Source organism: Chelonia mydas, chromosome 7 (genome assembly GCF_015237465.2).
Source record: "Chelonia mydas isolate rCheMyd1 chromosome 7, rCheMyd1.pri.v2, whole genome shotgun sequence".
Taxonomy (NCBI): Eukaryota; Metazoa; Chordata; order Testudines; family Cheloniidae; genus Chelonia; species Chelonia mydas.
This window is the reverse complement of record NC_057853.1, coordinates 49,007,850-49,029,828: the sequence shown is the minus strand read 5'-3', so window position 1 is coordinate 49,029,828 and position 21,979 is coordinate 49,007,850. Positions and strand designations below refer to the sequence as shown.

Genomic DNA, 21,979 nt, shown 5'->3' with positions numbered 1-21,979 from the left:
CGTGCCACCATCCCCAGGAGTATGTCAATGGTTTGTTCCCTCAACTGCCATCCAATAATCAACACCTAGCTGCACTGACACAGCTCTGAAAGCTGTTCCTGTAGTAATGCCTCTGTCCATAGTATCAGTGGAAGTATTCTGAGTGGCAGTCTCCAATCTAAGTCGCCTTGATTCTGTCAGTCAAAGCCCAGTGTAGTAACAAACAGGCAGTCATGGCAGCTAAACCATTGTACTTTTCTCCAGTACCCTGCAGGGGGAGCTCTACATATACACATATCAAAGAGATGGAACAAACAAGTCTACTGCCAAGTTTTCAGCACCTACTTTTTCAGTGAGATGCAGTAGACTGCAAGCTGTTCCACTGCTGCCTGCCCTATTCCCATGTCACGGATCATCTCCTCCACTTCCGGGCGCTGGCTCTGCAGAAGCATCTCAATCCTGAAACAGACACGTACTGTCAGGTTCCCACACAGCCATGAAGAGTGGAGCTGGGAAAGGAGTTGGAGTGCTGGGTCGTTACCTGGGCCACTAGTGTGCTGATCCCCCTGGGCAATTCACATCAATATCAACGTGCCTTGGTTACCCCATCTGTAAGCCAAGCTCCCAGTGCTAGGGATGAAAATTATTTAGGGAGCAAATAACTGCCCAGAGGTGCCAGGGGTGGGAAGAGGTGGTGATGAGTTTGGACAGGTCAGGACCAATGAAGACACACCAGCACTGATGCAGGAGGTTCCCAAACCTCCAGCTCAACAGTAGTGACATTTCCATCTGCACCAGGAATTGAGGCTGAACCCAAGTAGCTCTGTGTTTGTAGCATTCAGAACTACTGCGCAAGACGTCTAAGAAAGTAAGTGACTCAGACCACTGAACAGCATGCTGGCTCCAGCCCACATATATGTACACAGCAGAGGCCCTGTATCTAACCTCTCCATGGTTTTCAGTTTGTTTCTCAGCCTTCGGGCCTCCTCTTTTGCACCTTTGGTATCTTCCTGCTGCTGCTCCAGGTACTTCATTTGTTTCTGAGACAGAGATAGGCATGTGTGTAGTTAGCATGGCACATGGGGACTCCTATGGAGACATACAGCTAGCATGTGTGCACTGAAATACTTGCACAACCCGCTCAACAGTCAGGCTCCTCAAAGCTCTCACCATCTTTAACAGCCCAGGAGCAAGGTCCCCATAGGTTCCCACCCAGCTGCACCACTCACTCAGCTCTTAACATGTGGCAAATTCTCAGTGCTGGCCATCAGATACTTCAGTCCATGAACTGCCCTATTCCATTTGCTCCTACTAGGCCAGGACCCGGGCGGTGTGAGTGCCACTGAAATCAGCTCATGTGCCGCCTTTGGCATGCGTGCCATAGGTTGCCTACCCCTGCTTTAAACTGTCTGAGGAGAAACAGTGCACAGAACTCTGCTGTAAGATCTCAGACACTTTCAAGAGGAGAAGATGCAACCAGCATGGTGCCTTTTCTTCTAACGTTCCCAGATTATGCTGGAGGGGCTTTCACATGTCAGAGAGCAATGACAGTCAGAGGAAAGATTCTGAGTCTCACCTTGAATCTGGGGTAGGGAAAGCCCAGGAGAGAGGGTGTGTACAAACCTAGCTGCAAACCCAATCACTTAGAGCAAAATCATCTTGGGAAGGGCTCATTTGTATCAGCTGCAGCAGCACACCCTGATTTAGAGTTTTACAGCAACTGGAGTGTTTGCAAGACTAGGAAATGCCAATAAGCCTCAGAGATACATTCTGTTCATTGAGATACCCCAGTGACCTATAAAACCACTGAAAAACATGAAAAGTCAGGGACAAAGTACCCTTGGGGTGAAGAGTGATTTTCACAGTTTCACCTTTTTTCTTCCGTTTAACTTAGGTGCATTAAGAATGCAGCTCCACACTCACAGCTGGTGAAGCACAGCTTACTCGGTGGCAAAGTGCACCCCCAAAACGTGGAATTTATGGCACTATCATCTCAATTAAGCACTGGCAAAGACCAATCACTATGATTAAGTTAGATCGGTTTCCCTGGAGGGCATCACAGGGAAGTGGCCATCCCACTTAAGCCTGTCCTAGCTGTTATTCACTCATGAGTTATGACTATATAGATATATACACACACAAACACGCACACACACACAGAGATTATTTCCTGTTAGTGGCTTGACTACAGAACAGGTTTGGCAGCAGCACAAGGGTTGGTCCAACCCACCCTAAACTTGTAACTTTCTCTCTGTACATTTCAATTAACTTGCCTGGGTGGAGGAGGAAATCATTGATTAACATTAACCAATTCACACTGAACCCCACCAGGCCTACAGAAAGAGATTTAATGCAGGGCACTAGTGTCAGTCCTTAACAGAAGCTAGAGTCTCTCTCCCTAAGAGGGCATTCACACTGATGCAATGGAAGATCAATACTGACACTGCATTAACAAGCCAGACCCAGCTCATCGCAGGCTGAACACGTCAGCATGCACTTTTGCCTTTCATTCCCTCGCCTTGAGTGGAATGCCATTTTAAAGCAGGATTCTAACAACCCACCCCAGCCACAAATCACTTAAGGCTAAGCACAGAGAAGACCCAATATTTTAACATGTCAAGTACTCCAACTGCTTTAGATTCATCCAATAAGTGTATTGTTTCCCCAATTTCTCACCTCTTCCAAGGTGCCTGGGTCCAAGGGAGATACCCTCAGGAGATTACTGTCCCAGGGTGATGTGTAGTTACAACTGAAAGACATCGCCTTGAAACAGTACTGCTGCCCTAGAGAACGTTAACCCTTTGCCCCCTTGGATCTTCTATAACACCACCTCCTCAAGGAGTTCGGACAAGGTTAAAGGATTGTCTTAAATGGGAACACAGCCCCACTGCTCTCCTTCCACTTCACATCTCGAGAGATGGGGCCCACACATGTCACAGGGAGCTGGTTTCAGAGCCAGGAACAGAACTTCGACCTCCGAGCGCAGAGCCACCTGTCCTCTCTGCACAGGCATGAGGATAGCATGACGCAGAGGAAGAGCCAGTGAGACTGTAACCCTAGCCAGATAGGGGGTAGATCAGATGTACGCTGCCCATGGAGAAAGGTACCTTGAGAGTGGAACACAGCATCTCCGTCTCACACAGGGCTTTCTGGAGTGACTCGATGGTGGCGTTGTGAACATCCACAGTCTCCCTCAGTGTGTCTATGATAGACTGGCAGTCTCGCTTCTCCTTCTCTGAAAGGAAATGCTCACATAGCACTTGGAATGCCTTGCCCTGGGCAGCCCTGAGACCCATGGGTCTAAGGGCAGATATGCAGCCAGAGTGACAGACAGGATACGTAAATTCAGATTGAGAAACTCTCCGAGACTTAGTCATTTCCCATCAGACCCCCTCCCTGCCAAATGCAATGTGTCAGACAGGACCTGTGCTAAGCAATCCCTGCACCCAGCTTCAGTAGATTTCAAACATTTCTTTACCAGTCAAGAGAAATCCCCCTCAGTGGCCTTTCAGCACTGTCCTAGCTTGCCCAGTTAATGTGGACTGAGCTAACTATCATGTGCTATCCCCCAGCTGCTCCCAAAGTCAAGCTTGGGTGCAAAGAGCCAGCATCCTTGCAGGCCGAACGAAACATTTATAGAACTACAAAGCTCTAGTGAGCTGCCTTGATGCTGCTCTCCCAGCGAGAAGTCGTGTGCGCGGGGTACATGCTTAGATAGGCTTGACAGCCGCTGCTGTGCACAGGAACACAGTGCCTACATGCAGAGCAATTACGCGGCTGTGCAGTTATGCTGCTGTCACTCACCCTCACCACAGTCTGTGTCTCTCTGGGTGCGAGATCACAAACACATAAGTGAAGCAGCATTAAAGCACAGCTCTGCAGAATGCACTGGAGCTCTTAAGCCCACGTGGTACTTGATTAAGGCAGATTTATCACTCTGGAACATTTCCAGTCCTTGCACATCATAAGGCTTTAAAATCCTGTTCTGATCGCCCCTCCCCCACACGAATATCCTCAATTCCAATGCCTTGGCTGCCAGCAATAAAGCCTTTTGGCCTGGAAGGTGTATTTGTGCCTGCCTTCAGCCACGTGAGATATAGGGGTGCGCAGATTCTGCTGGAACTGAAGCATGTTCCGGAGGGAGGCAGGAATGCCAGCTGGTGGTCAGACTGACCAGTATCATGAGCTGACAGAGGCAGAGAACATTTTACATCACTGGAAAGCTCCTGTTTTGCAGCAGCATAAGGCAGTGGTCCCCACCTCTCACAGTGCTACTACAGCAAGTCATGGACAGCAAAGCAGCACTATTTTTAAGCACTGTTTAAATCCACTCATCCTCCCGGTTTCCATCAGCTCTCTGTTAGTAACTGACCATTATTGGAGAGGCATCCCACTGCACACACTTTCAGGCAGGACTTCCCCTGGTGTGGTGGCAGGAGGCTAGCTCTGCAAGACTGAAGCTTTCAGGGCCAACAGATGTTTCATTTCTGGTACTTGTGATGGGAAGAAAATGTTCCAATGTGACCAGAGTGCAGCAATGCCTCTTGGGGTCTGCAGACAGATCCAGCACCTCAGCTGCTGGTCTCAGGTGTGTACAACACTCTTCTCAGGTACACATCTGCTCTTTAGAACCCCCTGTGGCAGCTGTGAAACTGACAAGGCTACCTTCATTCTGCTGCTGGGGAAAGCTACAAGCGGAGGCAGATTCTTGAAAAAGGAGGAATCGAAGATGGAGGCAGTGGGGGCAGAGTCCCTGAGGCTAACAAGGCAGGAGTAATAGCCTATACGCAGTCAGGACACAGAACAGAAGAAAGCTCCTCCTTCCCATCAGGGAGACCTTCAAGTCCAGCACCTCCTAGCTAACATAAAAAAACAAATCTGCAAAGCAATTCCTTCGGAGAGCATTCTGATAGGAGTCCCAGCACTCTTCCCCAGAAGGTACTCACTATGTCACCGCCCCGGACTGCTTGCAAGGAGGGGCCTTGGTATAGGCATCTGATAGATTTTCTAACTCTTTTCAGGCTAATAAATAGATCTAGTCAGCTATTTCTGCCTTGCACGTGTGAGAGGGCAGAGGACCCAACAGGACAGCGGAAATGGCTGAAACTCCCCACTCCAAGCTCCCTTTAAAGGGTTTTTTTTTTTTTTTTTTATTTTTTTTTATTTTGCTTATTGCAAACTCATGTCTCAGGATTTCTGTCACTCAGACTGACTGACATTTTCCTTTGGCTGCTCATGACTCATGTTCTGATGACAGGCTGCCTACAGACAATGCTTAAAACACACTGACACCATCCCCAGGGTTTTCGCTTTCCTGCCTCCATCAAACAGACTCTAAAATTAAAGAGCCCGAGCTCTTTAAAGCAATGAGAAAATGGAAATGCACACATCAAATTGTGCCTGCTCTTTTGGGGATGCAGCATTGCAGCAGCTGAATAAGTCCCAAAGTTCTCCCATTTCTGTTTGGGCCCCAATTATATGCCCTCTTCTGCCATTTTACACTTAAAGAAATGAGCTACTGACATCTGGCAGCTGTGGGTCTCCTAACAAACAGGTCTAACTCAATGAAACAATCTTTGCTTGCCACCGATTCCCACCTGGAATAAGTGCTACACTGAGCCATCAGTGGTATGTCAGCTAGGGCAATCTTGCAAGGGACAATTATAGCACAGCTGTATCACATAAGAGCCCTAGCGTTGAACAAAGTCTACAGGTCCCTCTACTCTACTTACTGGCCCAGCAAGCTTAAGACTCATGATCCCCAGTTTGCTCTGTCCAACCAGTTTCATAGAGGCAGACCCCACTTGTACTGTAGGCTCAGAGAGCACCCTCATATACAAATGCCTCAACTTTTCTGCTGCAAACTGACCTGAAAGCCTCTGCACAAAACAAAACAATAGCCTGCCAATCTCGTGTTCCTTCTCTCCACACCTTTACTGCTGGGCAGAGTGCTCTTCTGTTTCCTTTCTGAACTCACCTTTCCCGGAGAGCTGTGCTTTCACCTTGTCCAGTTCATTCTGAAATGCAACACAAAGAACTGGATGAGGAGCAGCACCACCCAGTAACCTTCACCTAATTTTAGAGGAGAGTTTTATGATTCCTAAATGCTTTCTCCTGGTGAGTTACATGACCAGGTGCTGAGAGCAGAACAAAATAGTGAGGAATGCCCTTGTTATATGCAACATTCCCAAGTGCTACGGCAGGACACATGGGGAGCACCTCAAACTGGCAGTGCTTCAGGGGAAGAACAAGACTGCCACAGAGAACATCCCAGTCTTGTCTTATCCATGTCATTCTCTCAGCGTCAGTCATTTTGACTGAGTTGAATAAGTCTGGAAGGCCTCTCGGGGAAAACACTTGAAGTCAGAGGAAGAATTTTCATAACATCTTAACTAAACAAGGCAATAAGGCAAGGATCTCAAAAGACAGAACTAGATTGTTGATTATTTTTAATTAGAATTATGAGTTCAGTGGTTGAAGGGAACGCAATAGATGCAATGAAATTGGGCCGTATACCCAGAACAACGGGAAGATTTGAAAATGCCCAGCTAGACAGAAAATGGAGTGAGCAAGTGTCTAGCAAAACCATATTCAGTGTTCATTCAGATCAGCTTGGATATGGATGCTTATGTGAACTGATAGTTGGCTTGCAACACCCTAAATAAAGGGCAACCATAAACTGATCAGTATCAAGTCAGGGGAGGTGGTGTCTGGCAAGTATCATAGGGATCCAGGGAAGATCACATCTTATTAAATACACCGGACCCTCGCTAGAACGTGTGTCTATATAACGCGAATTCGCATATAACGTGGTCACGGCCATGGATCCCAAATTTAATTACTTTAATTGGAATTCATTTTAATGCGGTCCCCGTGTTAACGCGGTACCATGCATGGATCCCAAATCCCACGTTTAGCGAGGGTCCGGTGTACCTTCATTAGCAAGCTGGAGAAGGGAGAAAACAGCATGTTAATTTAATTAATAGATACTAAATTGGTAGATGCTGTAAACCCAGTGAGGATACAACAGGGACCTACAAGGGGTTGGAAAAGTGGGCAGAGAATAATCAAGTGAAGCCAATACATCTGGGGAAAAAAATCAAACATACTTAATGGGAGAAAGAAACCTGAAAAGCAGTAATATTGAGACCTGCAGGGGACAGGAGACAGCAAGCTGGACAAGAGTTGCAATATAACTAGACAGCAAGAAATGCCAACACAACGCAGAAGCTGCATATGCAGAGGCATCCTGTCAGAGCCCCTCTCTCTCTACATGGTACCTAGAATATTGTGTTCAGTTCTGTCATCTGTTTGCCAGAAAGATATTGAGAAATGAAGGAATTCAGAGAACAGCAACAAAAAATGATCAGGGAGCTGGAGGGACGAGACTGACATTTGGCTAAGTGACAGCCAAGGGATGGGGGAGCAGAAGCCACAGGATTTACAGTTTATACCTATTTGAAAGGTGTAAACATCCTGGATGGAAAGAAGCTAGTTACTGTGAGGCACATGGCTATAATTAAGGGCTTGTCTGCACAGGGAAATTGATCAGAATTAACTATTGCAGAATAGCTCCCCATGTGGACCCTATTTTGGAATAATTAGTGTGCTCAAATAGTGCACTAATTATTCCAGAATAAAGTGATTTATTCTAAAATAGAACATCCACTTGGGGAACTATTCTGGTCAATTTCCCCATAAAGACAAGACGTAAGAATAAGGGGATAAGACTAGGAAAATTTAGGCTGAACAACAGGATAAGTGAGCCATGTTGGGCTTTAGAATAGTCTCCAAAGGAAAAGGGAAACCTGCCATCTCAGCTACTCCTGCATTGACACGAAGATAAAACTGCGTAACCAAGAAGGCTTTTCCATCACCCAGTACCGACGGTTTACGATTCTGTACATGATAGTCATACACAAGCACTGCAAGCTAACCTTCCTCCAGAAGCTCAACATTACACATTTAAACTATTTTGAAAACATTGCAGGGCAACAGGAAGCATTCAATGTGATTGTATTGCTCAGCTGGCCCCTGTGCCCTGTTAATATAAACAGTAAACTGAGGTTAAGCAGTATGTGAAACAAATTAAACTATTTGCATACAAAGACCTGCAGTTCTCTCCTGGTACTAAAGGGCCCCGCTTCTTACTAATTAGCAAAGATGCATGCTGGGGAGCCAATGGCTTGCTCCTGTAGTTGAAAGATTCGTTCTGTATGGGCATAGCACATTAATCTCAAGTATCTGTGTTTAGGACAAAAAGAGTGCCTTCACAGCAATGCCTAGGAGCACAGGAGCAAGACTTCACTGAAGAATCAAGCAGGAAGAGGAAGATAGGTGGAAAGAGAATTAGACCCCAGAAAGAGCTGCAAAAGTGTTAAAGAAACATGAAAGAAAACACAGTCAGTGGCAAGAAAAATTGCTTTTCTAGAGAAATCTTTTTTCTAGCCAGCCCACAGAGAGAGTGCCACTCATCTATTTAGCATGCATTCAAACTAGTTCTTGCAAGCATAAAGGCAGCATTTATCTGCTCCAAGTCAGTTTTAGGTAGCTATGGGTAGTTAGACATGTTTTATAGGAGGTCTTCATCTCTTCTGCACATCTCTTCTAGCCCTCAATATATGTTAGCTGTATCTCAAGATGACACTGTTACCTATGTTAATGTCTTGCATTCTCCCCCCTGCCTCCTACACACATATATGAAATACACAGCAGTTGCCATGATGATGCTAATTATGGTAATCACTGCACATGCTGATTTTAAACACAAGAGGGTATAAGAATCCCATTATACCAAGGTCAAGGCGATTTTCTTCTTTTTAAACAGTTGACTCAGACATGCTGTCATAAATATAAAGGGAAGGGTAAACACCTTTAAAATCCCTCCTGGCCAGAGGAAAAACCCTTTCACCTGTAAAGGGTTAAGCAGCTAGGATAACCTCGCTGGCACCTGACCAAAATGACCAATGAGGAGACAATATACTTTCAAAAGCTGGAGGGGGGGAGAAACAAAGGCTCTCTGTCTGTGTGATGCTTTTGCCGGGAACAGAAAAGGAATGGAGTCTTAGAATTTAGTAAGTAATCTGGCTAGATATGCGTTAGATTATGATTTCTTTAAATGGCTGAGGAAATATGCTGTGCTGAAAGGAATGGATATTCCTGTCTTTGTGTCTTTCTGTAACTTAAGGTTTTGCCTAGAGGGATTCTCTATGTTTTGAATCTAATTACCCTGTCAGGTATTTACCATCCTGATTTTACAGAAGTGATTCTTTTTACTTCTATTAAAATTCTTCTTTTCAGAAACTGAATGCTTTTTCATTGTTCTTAAGATCCAAGGGTTTGGATCCAAGGGTTTGGATCTGTGGTCACCTATGCAAATTGGTGAGGATTTTTACCAAACCTTCCCCAGGAAGTGGGGTGCAAGGGTTGGGAGGATTTGGGGGGGAAAGACATTTCCAAACAACTCTTTCTCAGTAACCCAGTTAAACGTTTGGTGGTGGCAGCGAAAGTCCAAGGGCAAAGGGTAAAATAGTTTGTACCTTGGAAGTTTTAACCTAAGCTGGTAGAAGTAAGTTTAGGAGGTTTTCATGCAGGTCCCCACATCTGTACCCTAGAGTTCAGAGTGGGGAAGGAACCTTGACACATGCAGAAGTAGGACTTTGTCAATGCTAAACTACTGACTTGAAGACAGAGCACCATAATATCCAGATTTAACTCTTTGCATTCAGAGTTTTCCAAAGCTAAACACCATACACGCTGCTATCAGGAGATTTGTTCACATACATCCCTAATCAAAGCAGTTTTCCTACAGTTATCAGTGTGTCACAGTGTTACTCTGATGCTCATCTTAAGAGAGAAAGCATAAAGGTACAGATTTCCTTATGCTGCTTTGTTTAAAGGCATTTCTAGTCAATTTCAATGAGTTAAAAGTAGGTTGGGTGTACCAAACCTGCTCCCATGTCAAATGTGGAGTTCTGAGAGGGAAAAAAAATAAAAAATCAGAGGAGGTAGTCATACCATTTGATAACGCTCTTTCCATTCCACTAGAATCTCAGGAGGATGTTAAATAGCTACTAAAGTTAGACACTTTTAAATCAGCAGGCACAGATAAATTGTATCCAAGAGTTTTGAAGGAGTTGTCTGAGGAGCTCACTGAACCATTAATGTTGATTTTCAATAAGTCTCGGAAATCTAGGGAAGTTCCAGAAGACGAAGAAAGCTAATGTGCCAATTTTTTTAAAAGGGTAAATTGGATAGCCTGAGTAATTACATGCCTGTCAGTCTGACATTGTTCCCAGACAACATAACGGAGCAGCTGATAATGGGATTAGATTAATAAGGAATTAAAGGAAGGTAGTATAATTAAATGCCAATCAACCTCAGTTTATGGAAAACAGATCCTGTCAAACTAACTTGATTTTTTTTGCCGAGATTATAAATTTGGTTGATAAAGGTAACAGCGTTCATGGAAACAACTTCTGTAAGGCATTTGACTTTGTACTGCATGACATTTTGATGAACTAGAACGTAAAATTAACATGGCACACATTAAATGGATTAAAAACTGGTTAACTGATAGGTCCCCAAATGTAACTGTAAACAGGGAATCATCATCTAACAGGTGTGTTTCCAGCAGAGTCCTGCAGGGACTGATCTTGGCACTATGTTATTTAACATTTTTATCAATGACCTAGAAGAAAACGTAAAATCATCACTGAAAATGTTTGCAGATGACACAAAAATTGGGGGAGTGGTAAATAGTGATGAGGACAGATCACTGACACAGTGATCTGGATTGCTTGGTAAACAGTGTGCATTTTAATATGGTTAAATGTAAACGTATACGTCTAGGAACAAAAAATATAGGCCATACTTGCACGATGGGGGACTCTATCCTGGGAAGCAGTGACTCTAAAAAAAGATTTGGGAGTAGTGGTGATAATCAGCTGAACATGAGCTCCCAGTGCAACGTAGTGGTCAAAAGGGCTAATGTGATTCTTGGATGCATAAAACAGAAGAATCTCAAGTAGGAGCAGAGAGGTTATTTTATTTCTGTATTTGGCACGGGTGCAACTGCTGCTACAATAGCATGCCCAGTTCTGTGTGTCCACATTTCAAGAAGGATGTTGATAAATTGAAGAGGGCTCAGAGAAGAGACATGAAAATTATTAAAGGATTAGAAAACCTGCTTTATATAGACGCAAGGAGCTCAATCTCTTTAGTTTAAGAAAAGATTAAGGGATAACTTGATCAGTCTATCAGTACTTACACAGGGAACAAATATTTAACAATAGGCTCTTCAATCTAGTAGAGAAAGGTCTAACACCATCCAATGGCTGGAAGTTGAAGCTCAGATTCTGACTGGAAATAAGGTGTAAATTTTTAATGGTGAAAATAATTAACCATTTCAACAATTTACTCAGGGCCATGGTGGAGTCAGTGACAAGTTTTAAATCAAGATTGGATGTTTTTCTCAAAGATCTGCTCTAGAAATTATTTTGGGGAAGTTCTCTGGTCTCTGTGACAAAGGAAGTCTCACACGAGATGATCACAATGGTCTTTTCTGACCTTGGAATCTATGAATCACTCCACCCTTGTTACTGTGTGCAAGATCCATAAACAGGGAAAAAAATGCCTGCGTATACACGGAAACAGTGACTCACTGTTAAAGTGGGTTTTTTTCTTGGTTTTTTCAATGGTTTGCACGCTGAGGGGGTGGGATGCAGTTTCTCTGGGTGTTACTGGTTTAACGAGGGAATGGGAGAAGGAGTTTGTTATTACAGAGGACCAGCGACGGAACTTGGGACCCCAGCCAATGGCCTGGAGAATGGATACCCCAGTGACTGGTGACCAGCTCAGGAGTCACAGCTGGTTCTGGCCAGTGGGAGGACAATAGGCTGTGAAGAGAAGACCCCGGTGACCTGACCAGCCAGTTTCAGCCAGAGGAGAACAAAAGGACAGCTGAGAGGAGAGGAGGCCCAGGCAACCTGGTTTTCCTGGACAGAAGACAATGGACAGAGGCGGGGCTTGGGGGAGGTGATATCAGATGCCCAGCTGGAAAGCACAGAGGCTTGGGACTGGAGAGAGAGAGCAGGCAGAGCCCACCTGAATGCAGGGGAGACTTAGATGTACTGTGCTGAGGGAGGCCAGGCCTTGGGGCCCTGAGAGTTTCCTATGCTGTGTTCAGACGCTCAGTAAACCCTCCCTTTTTAAGCTGGCTGAGAGTCACTCCAGTCTAGAGAACAGGGTTGCATTATTCCTTCTGGGAGTGGAGGCCTCGGGGGTCCAGAGGGAGTGGACTCCCTCAGGGGACCCACGGCGAGAGATAGGCGTGCTAAGGCTCAGAAAGGTGCAGTTTCAAGAAGCGGAGGGGCTTAACCCCTAAGAGAGAGTGGGCCTCCGAGAGGGGCTGTCACACTGAAGAGGGCTCCCCCCAGGGACCATATGGGCTAAGAGTGGGCACGACCTGTGAGTCTGTGGTAGCAGAGGACCGTTTGTGGACACACCCTGTAGACGGTTGGCTGTGAGCACAGGCGCTTTGCAGTGAGTGGCTGCCAGCAATAAAATGAGGGAATTGAAGGAACCACTGTGGAAATGGCCTATAAGAAGCTCCGTAATAGGGACCTGGCACGTCTGTGGAGGGAGAGAAGGCAGGGGGGAGGAGAGCGAGAGACAGACACACACACACTAAGGAGCAGATGGTGGCTCAGCTTGTAGAGAATGACCAGTCTGAGGAACAGGCTCCAGATCCTAGGGGGGGCTCCCGGGATGCCCTGAGAACCAGTGAGTAGCCATGGGAGCAGTCCGTGTAGCATCTGGGAATCTATCAGATCCGATTCCCCAGTCAGCACAGGGGGCCCCCAGGCAGGTTTCTCCCTGGATGAGCTGCGGAGGCTGGAGCTGAAAGCAAAGGAGCTGGAGGAGCGGAGGCTGGCAGACTGTGCAGGACAGCAAAAGCATGAGTTGGAGGAGAGGTGGGCCAAGAGGGCCTGCTGGGGGGTAAGTGGGAAAGGGTCCCGAGATACCAGTTTTGTGGGGACTCTAGACACCAAACTACTGCCCCAGCTTAAGGAGGAGGGGATATTGATGCCTACCGCACAGCCTTTGAGAAGGCTTGTGATCTGAACTAGATTGACCCCCACAGGCTCCGCTGTCTAACCCCCCTGCTGGGTCCGAAAGTAGCTGGGAGCAGCTTACATGCCAGAGGCTGTGTGTGAACAGCCCAGGAGTGGAGGTTCTCACAGCAGAGCAGGGTAAGGCTGGCTCCCACAGTCAAGGATTGGAGTGGCCTAGCAGATCACTGGTCCAGACAACCCCAGAGGGGAACGTCACAAGGGGACTATGACCTGTTCAAACAGGCTTTGCTGATGAAGTTTGAACTGACCCCCGAGGCATACAAGAAACGATTCCTGGGTGTACTCAGAACCCCAGGTGTCACTTACAAGGAGGTCGCCAATCTGTTGGGGGAATATATCTGTAAGTGGAGGAAGGGCACAGGGGCCACTACCGCAGAGGACGTGTATAACCTTCATGCCTCCAATGAATCGAGCTGTAGCTCACAAAAGCTTATGCTCAAATAAATTGGTTAGCCTCTAAGGTGCCAAAAGTACTCCTTTTCTTATAACCTGGTGAGGGGTTGGAGCAGCTGTATGACATCTGTCCTCCAGACCTTAAGATGTGGTTAGTGGACCGGAAGCATAAAGTTCTGCACAGTGCAGGTGCACTGGCGAATGAGTTTTTGGACAGCAAATTTGGAGCAGGAGGGAGACCCACGTCAGGGACTCAGAAGGGGAGTCACCCAGAGACCTCTCAAAGGTGAGACTCCAGGAAGCCCAACTCAGGGGTGCCCATGAATGCCGGGGTGGGCCGACACCCCTCGTGGGACTTGAGGGACCTGAAATGTAATTGCTGTGGCCAAAAAGGACACAAGGTGGCACAATCCCTGAACATGAAGGAAATGGCAGCCAAGCAGAACTGGGTGTCAACTGGGTGGAAGCCCACTGAGTGGGAGCACTGCCAGTCCAGGGGGCCGCAGTTGATAGGGCTGTGCCAGGTCAGGCCAGCAGGAGAAGGTGGGGCTCCAGGTCCCGAGTGCCCATACTCAATCCGCTGGGTGAGCGTTCGACAGGCCCCGGGGGACAATTGCCACATCATCCCCATTGAGGTTGGGGGAAGGAGCATCCAGGGGTTCTGGGACATGGGAGCAGAGGTGACACTAGCATGGTCCGAGGTGGTGGACCCAGACCAGCTAGTGCCCAATGCATACATGACCCTGAGGAGAGTGTTTGGGCCCTCCGTCAAGGTGCCTGTAGCAAGGATACAACTGAAATGGGGAGCTAAGGAGGGATCCCAAAGATCACCTGCCTACCGAGGTGCTAATGGGTAATGACTTGGAGAACTGGCTGGATGGCACTCAGAGCACCCTGGTCCTTACCTGGAGCCAGAGCGGAACGCAGGACCTCCGGAAGGGGGGGGGCGGGGGGGGGGGAACCAAAGCACCGAGGGTAGGGCTTGACAGGGCTGGGGCTGGAGCCTCCGTCCCAAGGTGGGGAAACTGAAGCACCACCAACCAGGACTGTACCCTCAAACCCAGCAGCTGAATTCCAGATGAAGCTGCAGGAGGATCCCTTCTTGGAGAAGGCTTGCTGGCCACAGCGGTGCAGGATCCCAGGGGGATGACCACCAGGAGAGATTCCTGTGGGAGAAGGGAGTCCTGTACCAGGAATGGGTTGGTTTGGGGCAAACTGAAGCTTGGAAAGCCAGGAGGCAGTTGGTGGTTCCCCAGAGGTACCACCGCAGACTGTTGTTCTTGGCCCACAATATTCCCCTTGAAAGGCATCAGGGCATCAGCAGGGCGACCTGGTCGGGGAAGAAATGCATCCTGGTGGTGGTAGATTTCACTATGTGCTACCCCAAGTCGGTGGCTTTGTCCTCGATTGAGGCAGACACTGTGGCAGATGCGCTGCTGACCATTTTCAGCAGAGTGGGGTTCCCCAAGGAGGTCCTTATAGACCAGGGGTCCAACTTCATGTCAATCCTACTCCAGTGCTTGTGGGAGAAGTGTGGGGTCCGACTAAGGTGACCAGACGGGACTGTCTTGATTTTTAGTTCTTTGTCCTGCATCCCGACAAATGCACGATCAGGACACCATTTGTCCCGATTCTGTGGCTTTGGCTGCTCCGGCCGCCTTTTTTTTTTTTTGCTTCTCCCATATGTTCTGATATTTTGTCCGTTTCAGCTGGTCACCCTAGGTCAGACACACCTGGGCATATCACCTTCAGTCCAATGGGAACTTAAAGATGATGCTGAAAGCATTTATGGACCAGCTCCCGTAAGACTGAGACAAATATTTACCCCTCCTGCTGTTCACATACAGGGAAGTCCCCCAGGAATCCACAGGGTTTTCCCTGTTCGAGTTGCTGTATCGGAGTAGGGTAAGGGGACCTCTAGACTTGATGAGGGACGAGTTGGAGGGGAAGACCTCTCCCGATGGAGAATCAGTGGTGGAGTATGTACTGACCTTCTGCGAAAACGCTTGTGGAGCTCATTGGCTTGGCTGGGGAAATCTGGCCAGGGCACAGAGGAAGCAGAAGGTCTGGTACGATCGCTCAGCAGGTGCCCGCTCCTATGCTACTGGGGACCAGGTGATGCTTTTCATCCCTGTGAGGAAGAGCAAGGTCCAAGCTGCCTGGGACAGCCCCTTCAAGGTCATCAGACCGGTTAATGAGGTGAACTATGTAGTGGAACTGTCCAATCGGGCACAGCGCCACCAGGTGTACCATGTCAACATGATGAAACCCCACTGGGACAGGCAGAAGTTGGTGCTCACTGTGTGTGGGCAGTGGGAGGAGAAGAGAGAGGATCCCCTGGTGGGACTCCTCCCTGAGGTGGGGGCTGACCCCTCACTGGAATCAATTCCCCTCTCAAACCAGCTAACCCTTGCCCAGCAGACTGAGATCAGAGAGGTGCTGCATTCATACTGGCAGCTGTTCTCCAACTGGCCTGGGCTCACTAACCTGGCTGTTCACCAGGTGGAGATGGGAGCCAACCTTCCAATCAGGTGTTCACCATTTAGGGTCACTGGGAAAACAGCCCAGGACCTAGAGAGAGAGAGAGAGAGAGATATCGGAGATATGCTGGCTTTAGGGGTGATCCAGCCATCCTCCAGCCCCGGCCTCTCCCATGGTGCTTGTCCCCAAGAAGGATGGGTCGATCCAGTTCTGTGTGGACTATTGGAAGTTCAATGCGATCACTATGTCCAATGCCTACCCCATGCGTAGGACCGATGAGATCATAGACAAGTTGGGGGGTGTCCGGTACCTCACTACCATGGATCTCACCAAAGGCTACTGGCAGGCGCCTTTGGACCCACAGGCCAGGGCGAAGTCTGCCTTCACCACCCCAATAGGGCTCTTCAAGTTCCTGGTCTTGCCTTTTGGCCTCAAGGGGGCACCTGCCACCTTCCAGCGCTTGGTGGACAAGTTACTAAGGGAGACGGAAGACTTTGCTCTAGCGTATATTGATGATATCTGTGTCTTTATCCAGACCTGGGAAGAACATGTGTCCAAGGTGAAGAGGGTGCTGGGTCGCCTCCAGGATGCAGGACTGACCATAAAAGCTGGAAAGTGCACGGTGGGGATGGCAGAGGTGTCATACTTGGGCCACAAGGTGGGGAGTGGCCACCTGAAGCTGGAGCTGGCCAAAGTGGAGGCAATCAAGGATTGGCCCACTCCTCAGACTAAGAAGCAGGTCCAGGCTTTCATTGGGATGTGTACTACCAGAGGTTTGTGCCACACTTTAGCACTTTGTGCCATCCTGGCAGCTCCCCCCATGGAGCTTTGTAGGAAGGGAAAGCCGGATAAGGTGGTCTGGACTGAGCAGTGCCAGAAGGCTCTCTGTGCGCTGAAGGGGGCACTCATCCAAAGCCTGGTGCTGGTAAATCCAGATTTTAACAAACCCTTCCTGGTGTCCACTGATGCCTCAGACACTGGGCTGGGTGCAGTGCTGTGCTAAGCTAATGCAAACGGATACTAAGGGGGAGAGACACCCCATTGTGTACCTGAGCAAGAAGCTGCTGCCCCGGGAGCAGCACTATGTGGCCATAGAGAAGGAATGCCTGGCCATGGTGTGGACCCTTAAAAAGTTGCAGCCATATCTATTTGGGCAGCGCGTCCCTGTGTACACTGACCATTCGCCCCTGACATGGCTGCAATAAATGAAAGGGGCTAATGCCAAGCTGCTGAGATGGAGCCTGCTCCTCCAGCGTTATGACATGGTCCTTGTGAGGCGGAGTGCCAATGTTATAGCCGATGCTTTATCATGGGGCGGAGGCCTTGAACTTCCCTAAGTCATTGGCTAAGTGACCCTGCTCAGTTCAGACTTGAAGGAGAGAGAGATGTGATGAAGTGGGGGGTTTTATTGTTTTTTTTCCCCAATGGTTTGCATGCCAAGGAGGGGGACGCAGTTTCCCTGAGTGTTACTGGTTTACCGAGGTGATAGAAGAGAGAGTTTGTTTGTTATTAAGCAGGACCAGCGAGGGAACTTGGGACCCCAGCCAATGGCTTGGAGAATGGATACCCCAGCGACTGGTGACCTGGAGGCCCATTTCGGGAGTAACAACCAGTTTTGGCCAGTGGGAGGACAACGGGCTGCGAAGAGAGGACCCCAGTGACCTGACCAGCCGGTTCCAGCCAGAGAGGAACAAAGGACGGCTGAGAGGAGGCCCAGGTGACCCTGTTTACCTGGACAGAAGACAATGGACAGAGGCGGGGCTTGGGGACGGGGATATCAGATGCTCAGCTGGAAAGCACAGGGGCTTGAGGCTGGAGAGAGAGAGAGAAAGAGAGAGCGCGCGCGCGTGCAGGCAGAGCCCACCTGGATGCAGGAGAGACTTAGATGTACTGTGCTGAGGGCCCTGAGAGTTTCCTATGCTGTGCTCAGATTCTCAATAAACCCTCCTGTTTTACGCTGACTGAGAGTCACTCCTGTCTAGAGAACAGGGTTGCATTATTCCCTCTGGGAGTGGAGGCCCTGGGGGTCCAGAGTGAGTGAACTCCCTGAGGGGGCCCACGGCGAGAGACTGGCGTGCTAAGGCTTAGAGAGGTGTAGTTCCAGAAGGCGGAGGGGCTTAACCCCTGAGAGAGAGGGGACCCCCAAGGAGGGCTGTCACACTAACAGGGGTTCCCCCAGGGACCGTATGGGACCAGGAGCGGGCATGACCTGTGAGTCCATGACACTCATCTAAACACAGAGGACTGTTAAATGCATAAAGTGAACAAATTGAGTGTACCTTTAATAGGCCCTTCCCCAGGAGAGTTAGAGGATCATCCTCCTATGCCCAGGTTCTCTAAGGTTTGCTGACTGGCTTGATAGAACTTGGGACTCCCTCCACCCAGGCTGCAGGAAAGCTTTGTCTCCTAGCCTTCCACAACAATCAAGGAGCCTCAAGAACAGGAGTTTGAACAGTTACAACATATGGGAAGGGCTTCAGGGAAGATGACAAGTGAAGGGGAAGTAGCGAAGGGGTGGAGATGGCTTCCTCATTTGAAAGAAAACCAGGGACCACGTGAAGCACCACATGAAGGTGTTCAGCAGGAAGAGCTGAGCTGACCTCAGTGGTGAGGACAGGGACAGAAAGCAGAGAGGCAAACAGGAGAAAGAACACTAACATCCAGCTTTGAAACCCAGGACTGTTTAGAGACTCCACCAGTAACTGAAAGAAGCTGTTGGGACAGACTGTGGCTCCAGGCTGCTGTTAAGAGAACTCAATCAGAATACCTGTAGGCTTTCTGCATCCAGTGATGTCTGCTCCTCCAGGGCAACATCAAAGAACAGCTTATTGATGATGTGTCTTTTGCTGACCTAGGTAAGACATGGAAAAGGACGAGAGTCATGAGCGTGAAAACGCAGGGAGAGCCTTTCCTGCTAGGCAGACAGCTACAATGGGAGAAGGTTACTGTCCCATCACAAGATGTTAAAGTGTGGTATGGCTGGTGGAAGTCAGTTCACACAGCTGGCATCTCTATGGTGAGATCCTGTTTTGGATCTGTCACCCAAGCATTGAGATTTACAGTCCTCACTCCAGGCAAGATCCTGGAATGATGACAGAAAGATTCAGGCATTTTTGAGTCAAGAGCAGCTCGTTCTCTGGCAGCTCAGACCCAGCAGCTGATGCTGAGCTCACCCAGTGCCAAATCCAAACACAGAAGTACGTGCTGCTCTCTGTATGCAGAGGGTGCTCTAATTGAGTGCAGTAGCTCTCCCCACCTCCCCCATGCCGTTACAGCTTTGTGTTTTAAGTATTATATGCAGTCATGACACCAGCTAATTGCATAGTTACTGCTACCTAAGATGTTATTTTGTGAGTAACTCCATGGTAACCCAGAGATGTAAGAGGCGGTGAAGAATACAGGGAATCAACAAGTCAGGGAAGAAACAAGGGCCAAGACCTTGAAAGAAAAGAAAAAGACAGGAGCACACCTATAAAATTAACATGCTGGCTGCGAACTGACTCCTCCATGTAACTCAGCTCAGAGTATAGCCAATACAGCCTAGCACAAGCCAAGACCCCCAATCTTGACAATCACTGTAACGTGAGGCACAAGAACCAGACTAACTTAAGAAATATGGTCTTGGGGTTCAGGCACTGGACTGGGACTCAGAAGAGCTGGGTTCAGTTCCTGGTTCTGTCTAGACTCCCTGGGTGACCATGAGTGAGTCACTGAATCTCTGTGCCTTGGTTCCTAATCTGTAGAAGGGAGATAATCCTTCCTGTCTCCCACCCGCTGTCTTTTTTCCCTCTTTAGGCTGAGTGCTCCAGAGCAGGGACTGTCTCTCACTGTGTGTATGTGCAGTGTCCTGATCTCAGCTGGGGAAGCTAGGAAGTACTGTTATACAAATCTCAGGCCTAGATTATTTCCTAGCTCCCTCCACCCCTTTTCCATTTAGTGCCAGTGAAGTTTTGCCACAGTAAAAGCCCTGAAGGCCTGGCAGTAGCAAAACATGCTTCCCAATGTGCCCCGATCTGGCCTGAAGAGGCTTCAAAGGAGGATTTCAGTCTCAATGGCCCATTCACTCCTTAGCCTCTCTGCTAGAGTGTAAGTAGTGGCGTCCAGCACAGTCTGATGGTGACAGAGGTGACAGCCAATCTCTGCATGCCATCAACGCCTCTGTGAGCCACCACTGTGCCCTCAGGCCTGAGCTCTGACAGTGCTGGTAGACAGCATTGGGATGTAGAAATACAGTGTTTTATTCAGGATTAAGGATTTACCTGGATTCTACACTGTGGACAAGTCCGACTCGGAGCAGTGTCAAACCACTGGATGAGACTGAGGGAGAAAGAGAAAAAAATATACAGTGAATTGTTAGAATTTAAGATCATCTATTCTAAAGGTTGTCAACCAAGGGCTACATTGCTAACCTACCAGGAAGCAGAGGAATAATTTCTATCAAATGGAGGATGTTTGGGACATGCTTTAAGCTCCCCAGGAGAACAGCATGTGGAGAAGACTGTCCAGTCTGATGTTAGGAATTGGGTCTTCAGAGCACCTTAAGAACTGTGTGATTACTGGCAGCAAAACAAATAGCTTAGCCAGTCATATCCAAAGGGCACGGTTCCCCTTATCCCCCCACCCCCAAACCATTACTGAGCAAAGCGATCCCCAGATGTTCTTTTCATTAAAGTCAGTGACCATCGCCAGGGTGATTCATTTTGATGTGGATGAGCGCGCCCTGGTAAAACATGTCCCCTCTGCCCCCCTCCCCCCACACACTCAGTTGATCCCACAGGAAGAGCACATGCCTCCAGCTCAAATCACTTGCAAAGGAACTCCAGCAAAAGCATGGAATTGATTAGGATTGTTTCATCTTTAGCCTGCTCCTGCTGAAGTGCATGGACAAGCACTTTGTGTAAAAGCAACACAATGGTGTCACCTCTGATGGAGAAGGCAAGGAAACCAAGACCACAGATGGGGAAGGGACAAGCGCGAAGGGGGAGGGAGCAGCACCCGCATCAGAGTTCAAGAGCATTGCAAGTTTCAGCCCCATTTCACTCTAGCACATTCCTCCAACAAAGTGAAAAATCCATCAAGGAAGCCCAAGCACCACACCCTTAGCCAGAAGAAGGGTCACTGTGAGAAAGAGGTTCAGGGGAGAGAGAGGGAATTGTGGAAGACAGAGAGAACAGACAAAACACAAAAGATGGAAGGAAGAAATGAGACGAGAAAGACTTGAACAGCAGAGGTGTTTTCTACAAGGGAAGGAAGCTGCTAAGAGGAAAGAGGATATTCAGTTACCAGAGTTATTTATTTGTCTTGCAGTCAAGAGAAACTCAGAAATAAGACTTCCCAGGGAGAATCATATGAGCCAACAAGTGACACTAGGCCCTGGTACAGAATCTTAGTTTGGGTCACCATGAAGAAAGCTTCTTTAACATATGGCTCAAGAAGGGAGAGCCTGTGGCATACAGACATATTTAGTGTGTTTGGCATTTCTCCATTTTAATGAAAAAAATGAGTTTCAATTTAACATCACAGGGAAAAAATGTATCTTGAAGTCTGTATATTGATGGGCCTAATCCACATTTCCTTTAGTCTCAGAGTATTAACAGCACAGGACTAGGATTTGATTCCTATTTCCAAACGGATACTGGCTTACTGTAAGCTTGGAAAGTTAACTTCCGCTCTGCCTCACTTTTCCTCATCACTAAAATGGAGAGGTGAGATATCTACCCACCTCACAGTGGCACTGTGGGACTTTAATATTCAAAAAGCACTCTGAGAGCCTTCAAGGATACCATGTTACAAAAAACAACATTAAGACAAATTAAGTACTTTTTACTACTTTTGAGTATAAGGCACTCAATCTGCCTAGCTACAATCAGCACTAACCAGTCAAGAACCATGTAGGATTTCCCACATTGCTCAGTTTTGCATTGCATTGGCAGAACTGCACCCCCTTCCCCTACTACAGCCCTCAGCGGCACTACAACTCTGCCAAAGCA

General features: G+C 48.1%; 1 protein-coding gene across 7 annotated transcripts in view; it reads right to left on the bottom strand.

Moving 5' to 3' along the window:
- Nucleotides 1-21,979, bottom strand: part of LOC102935871 (TRAF interacting protein) — a 66,270-nt gene that overhangs the window by 42,674 nt on the left and 1,617 nt on the right. For all 7 annotated transcript variants that reach the window (XR_006292518.1, XM_037905949.2, XM_043552316.1 and 4 more), the window contains exons 3-8: nucleotides 20,249-20,306; nucleotides 18,757-18,840; nucleotides 5,957-5,996; nucleotides 3,087-3,214; nucleotides 925-1,019; nucleotides 325-438 (exon numbers count right to left, since the gene is read on the bottom strand). Coding sequence is in view for 6 of the 7 variants with exons in the window: in XM_037905949.2 (XP_037761877.1) it covers nucleotides 325-438; nucleotides 925-1,019; nucleotides 3,087-3,214; nucleotides 5,957-5,996; nucleotides 18,757-18,840; nucleotides 20,249-20,306 (519 nt within the window). In the remaining variant the exon portion in view is untranslated. The remainder of the gene's footprint in view (nucleotides 1-324; nucleotides 439-924; nucleotides 1,020-3,086; nucleotides 3,215-5,956; nucleotides 5,997-18,756; nucleotides 18,841-20,248; nucleotides 20,307-21,979) is intronic.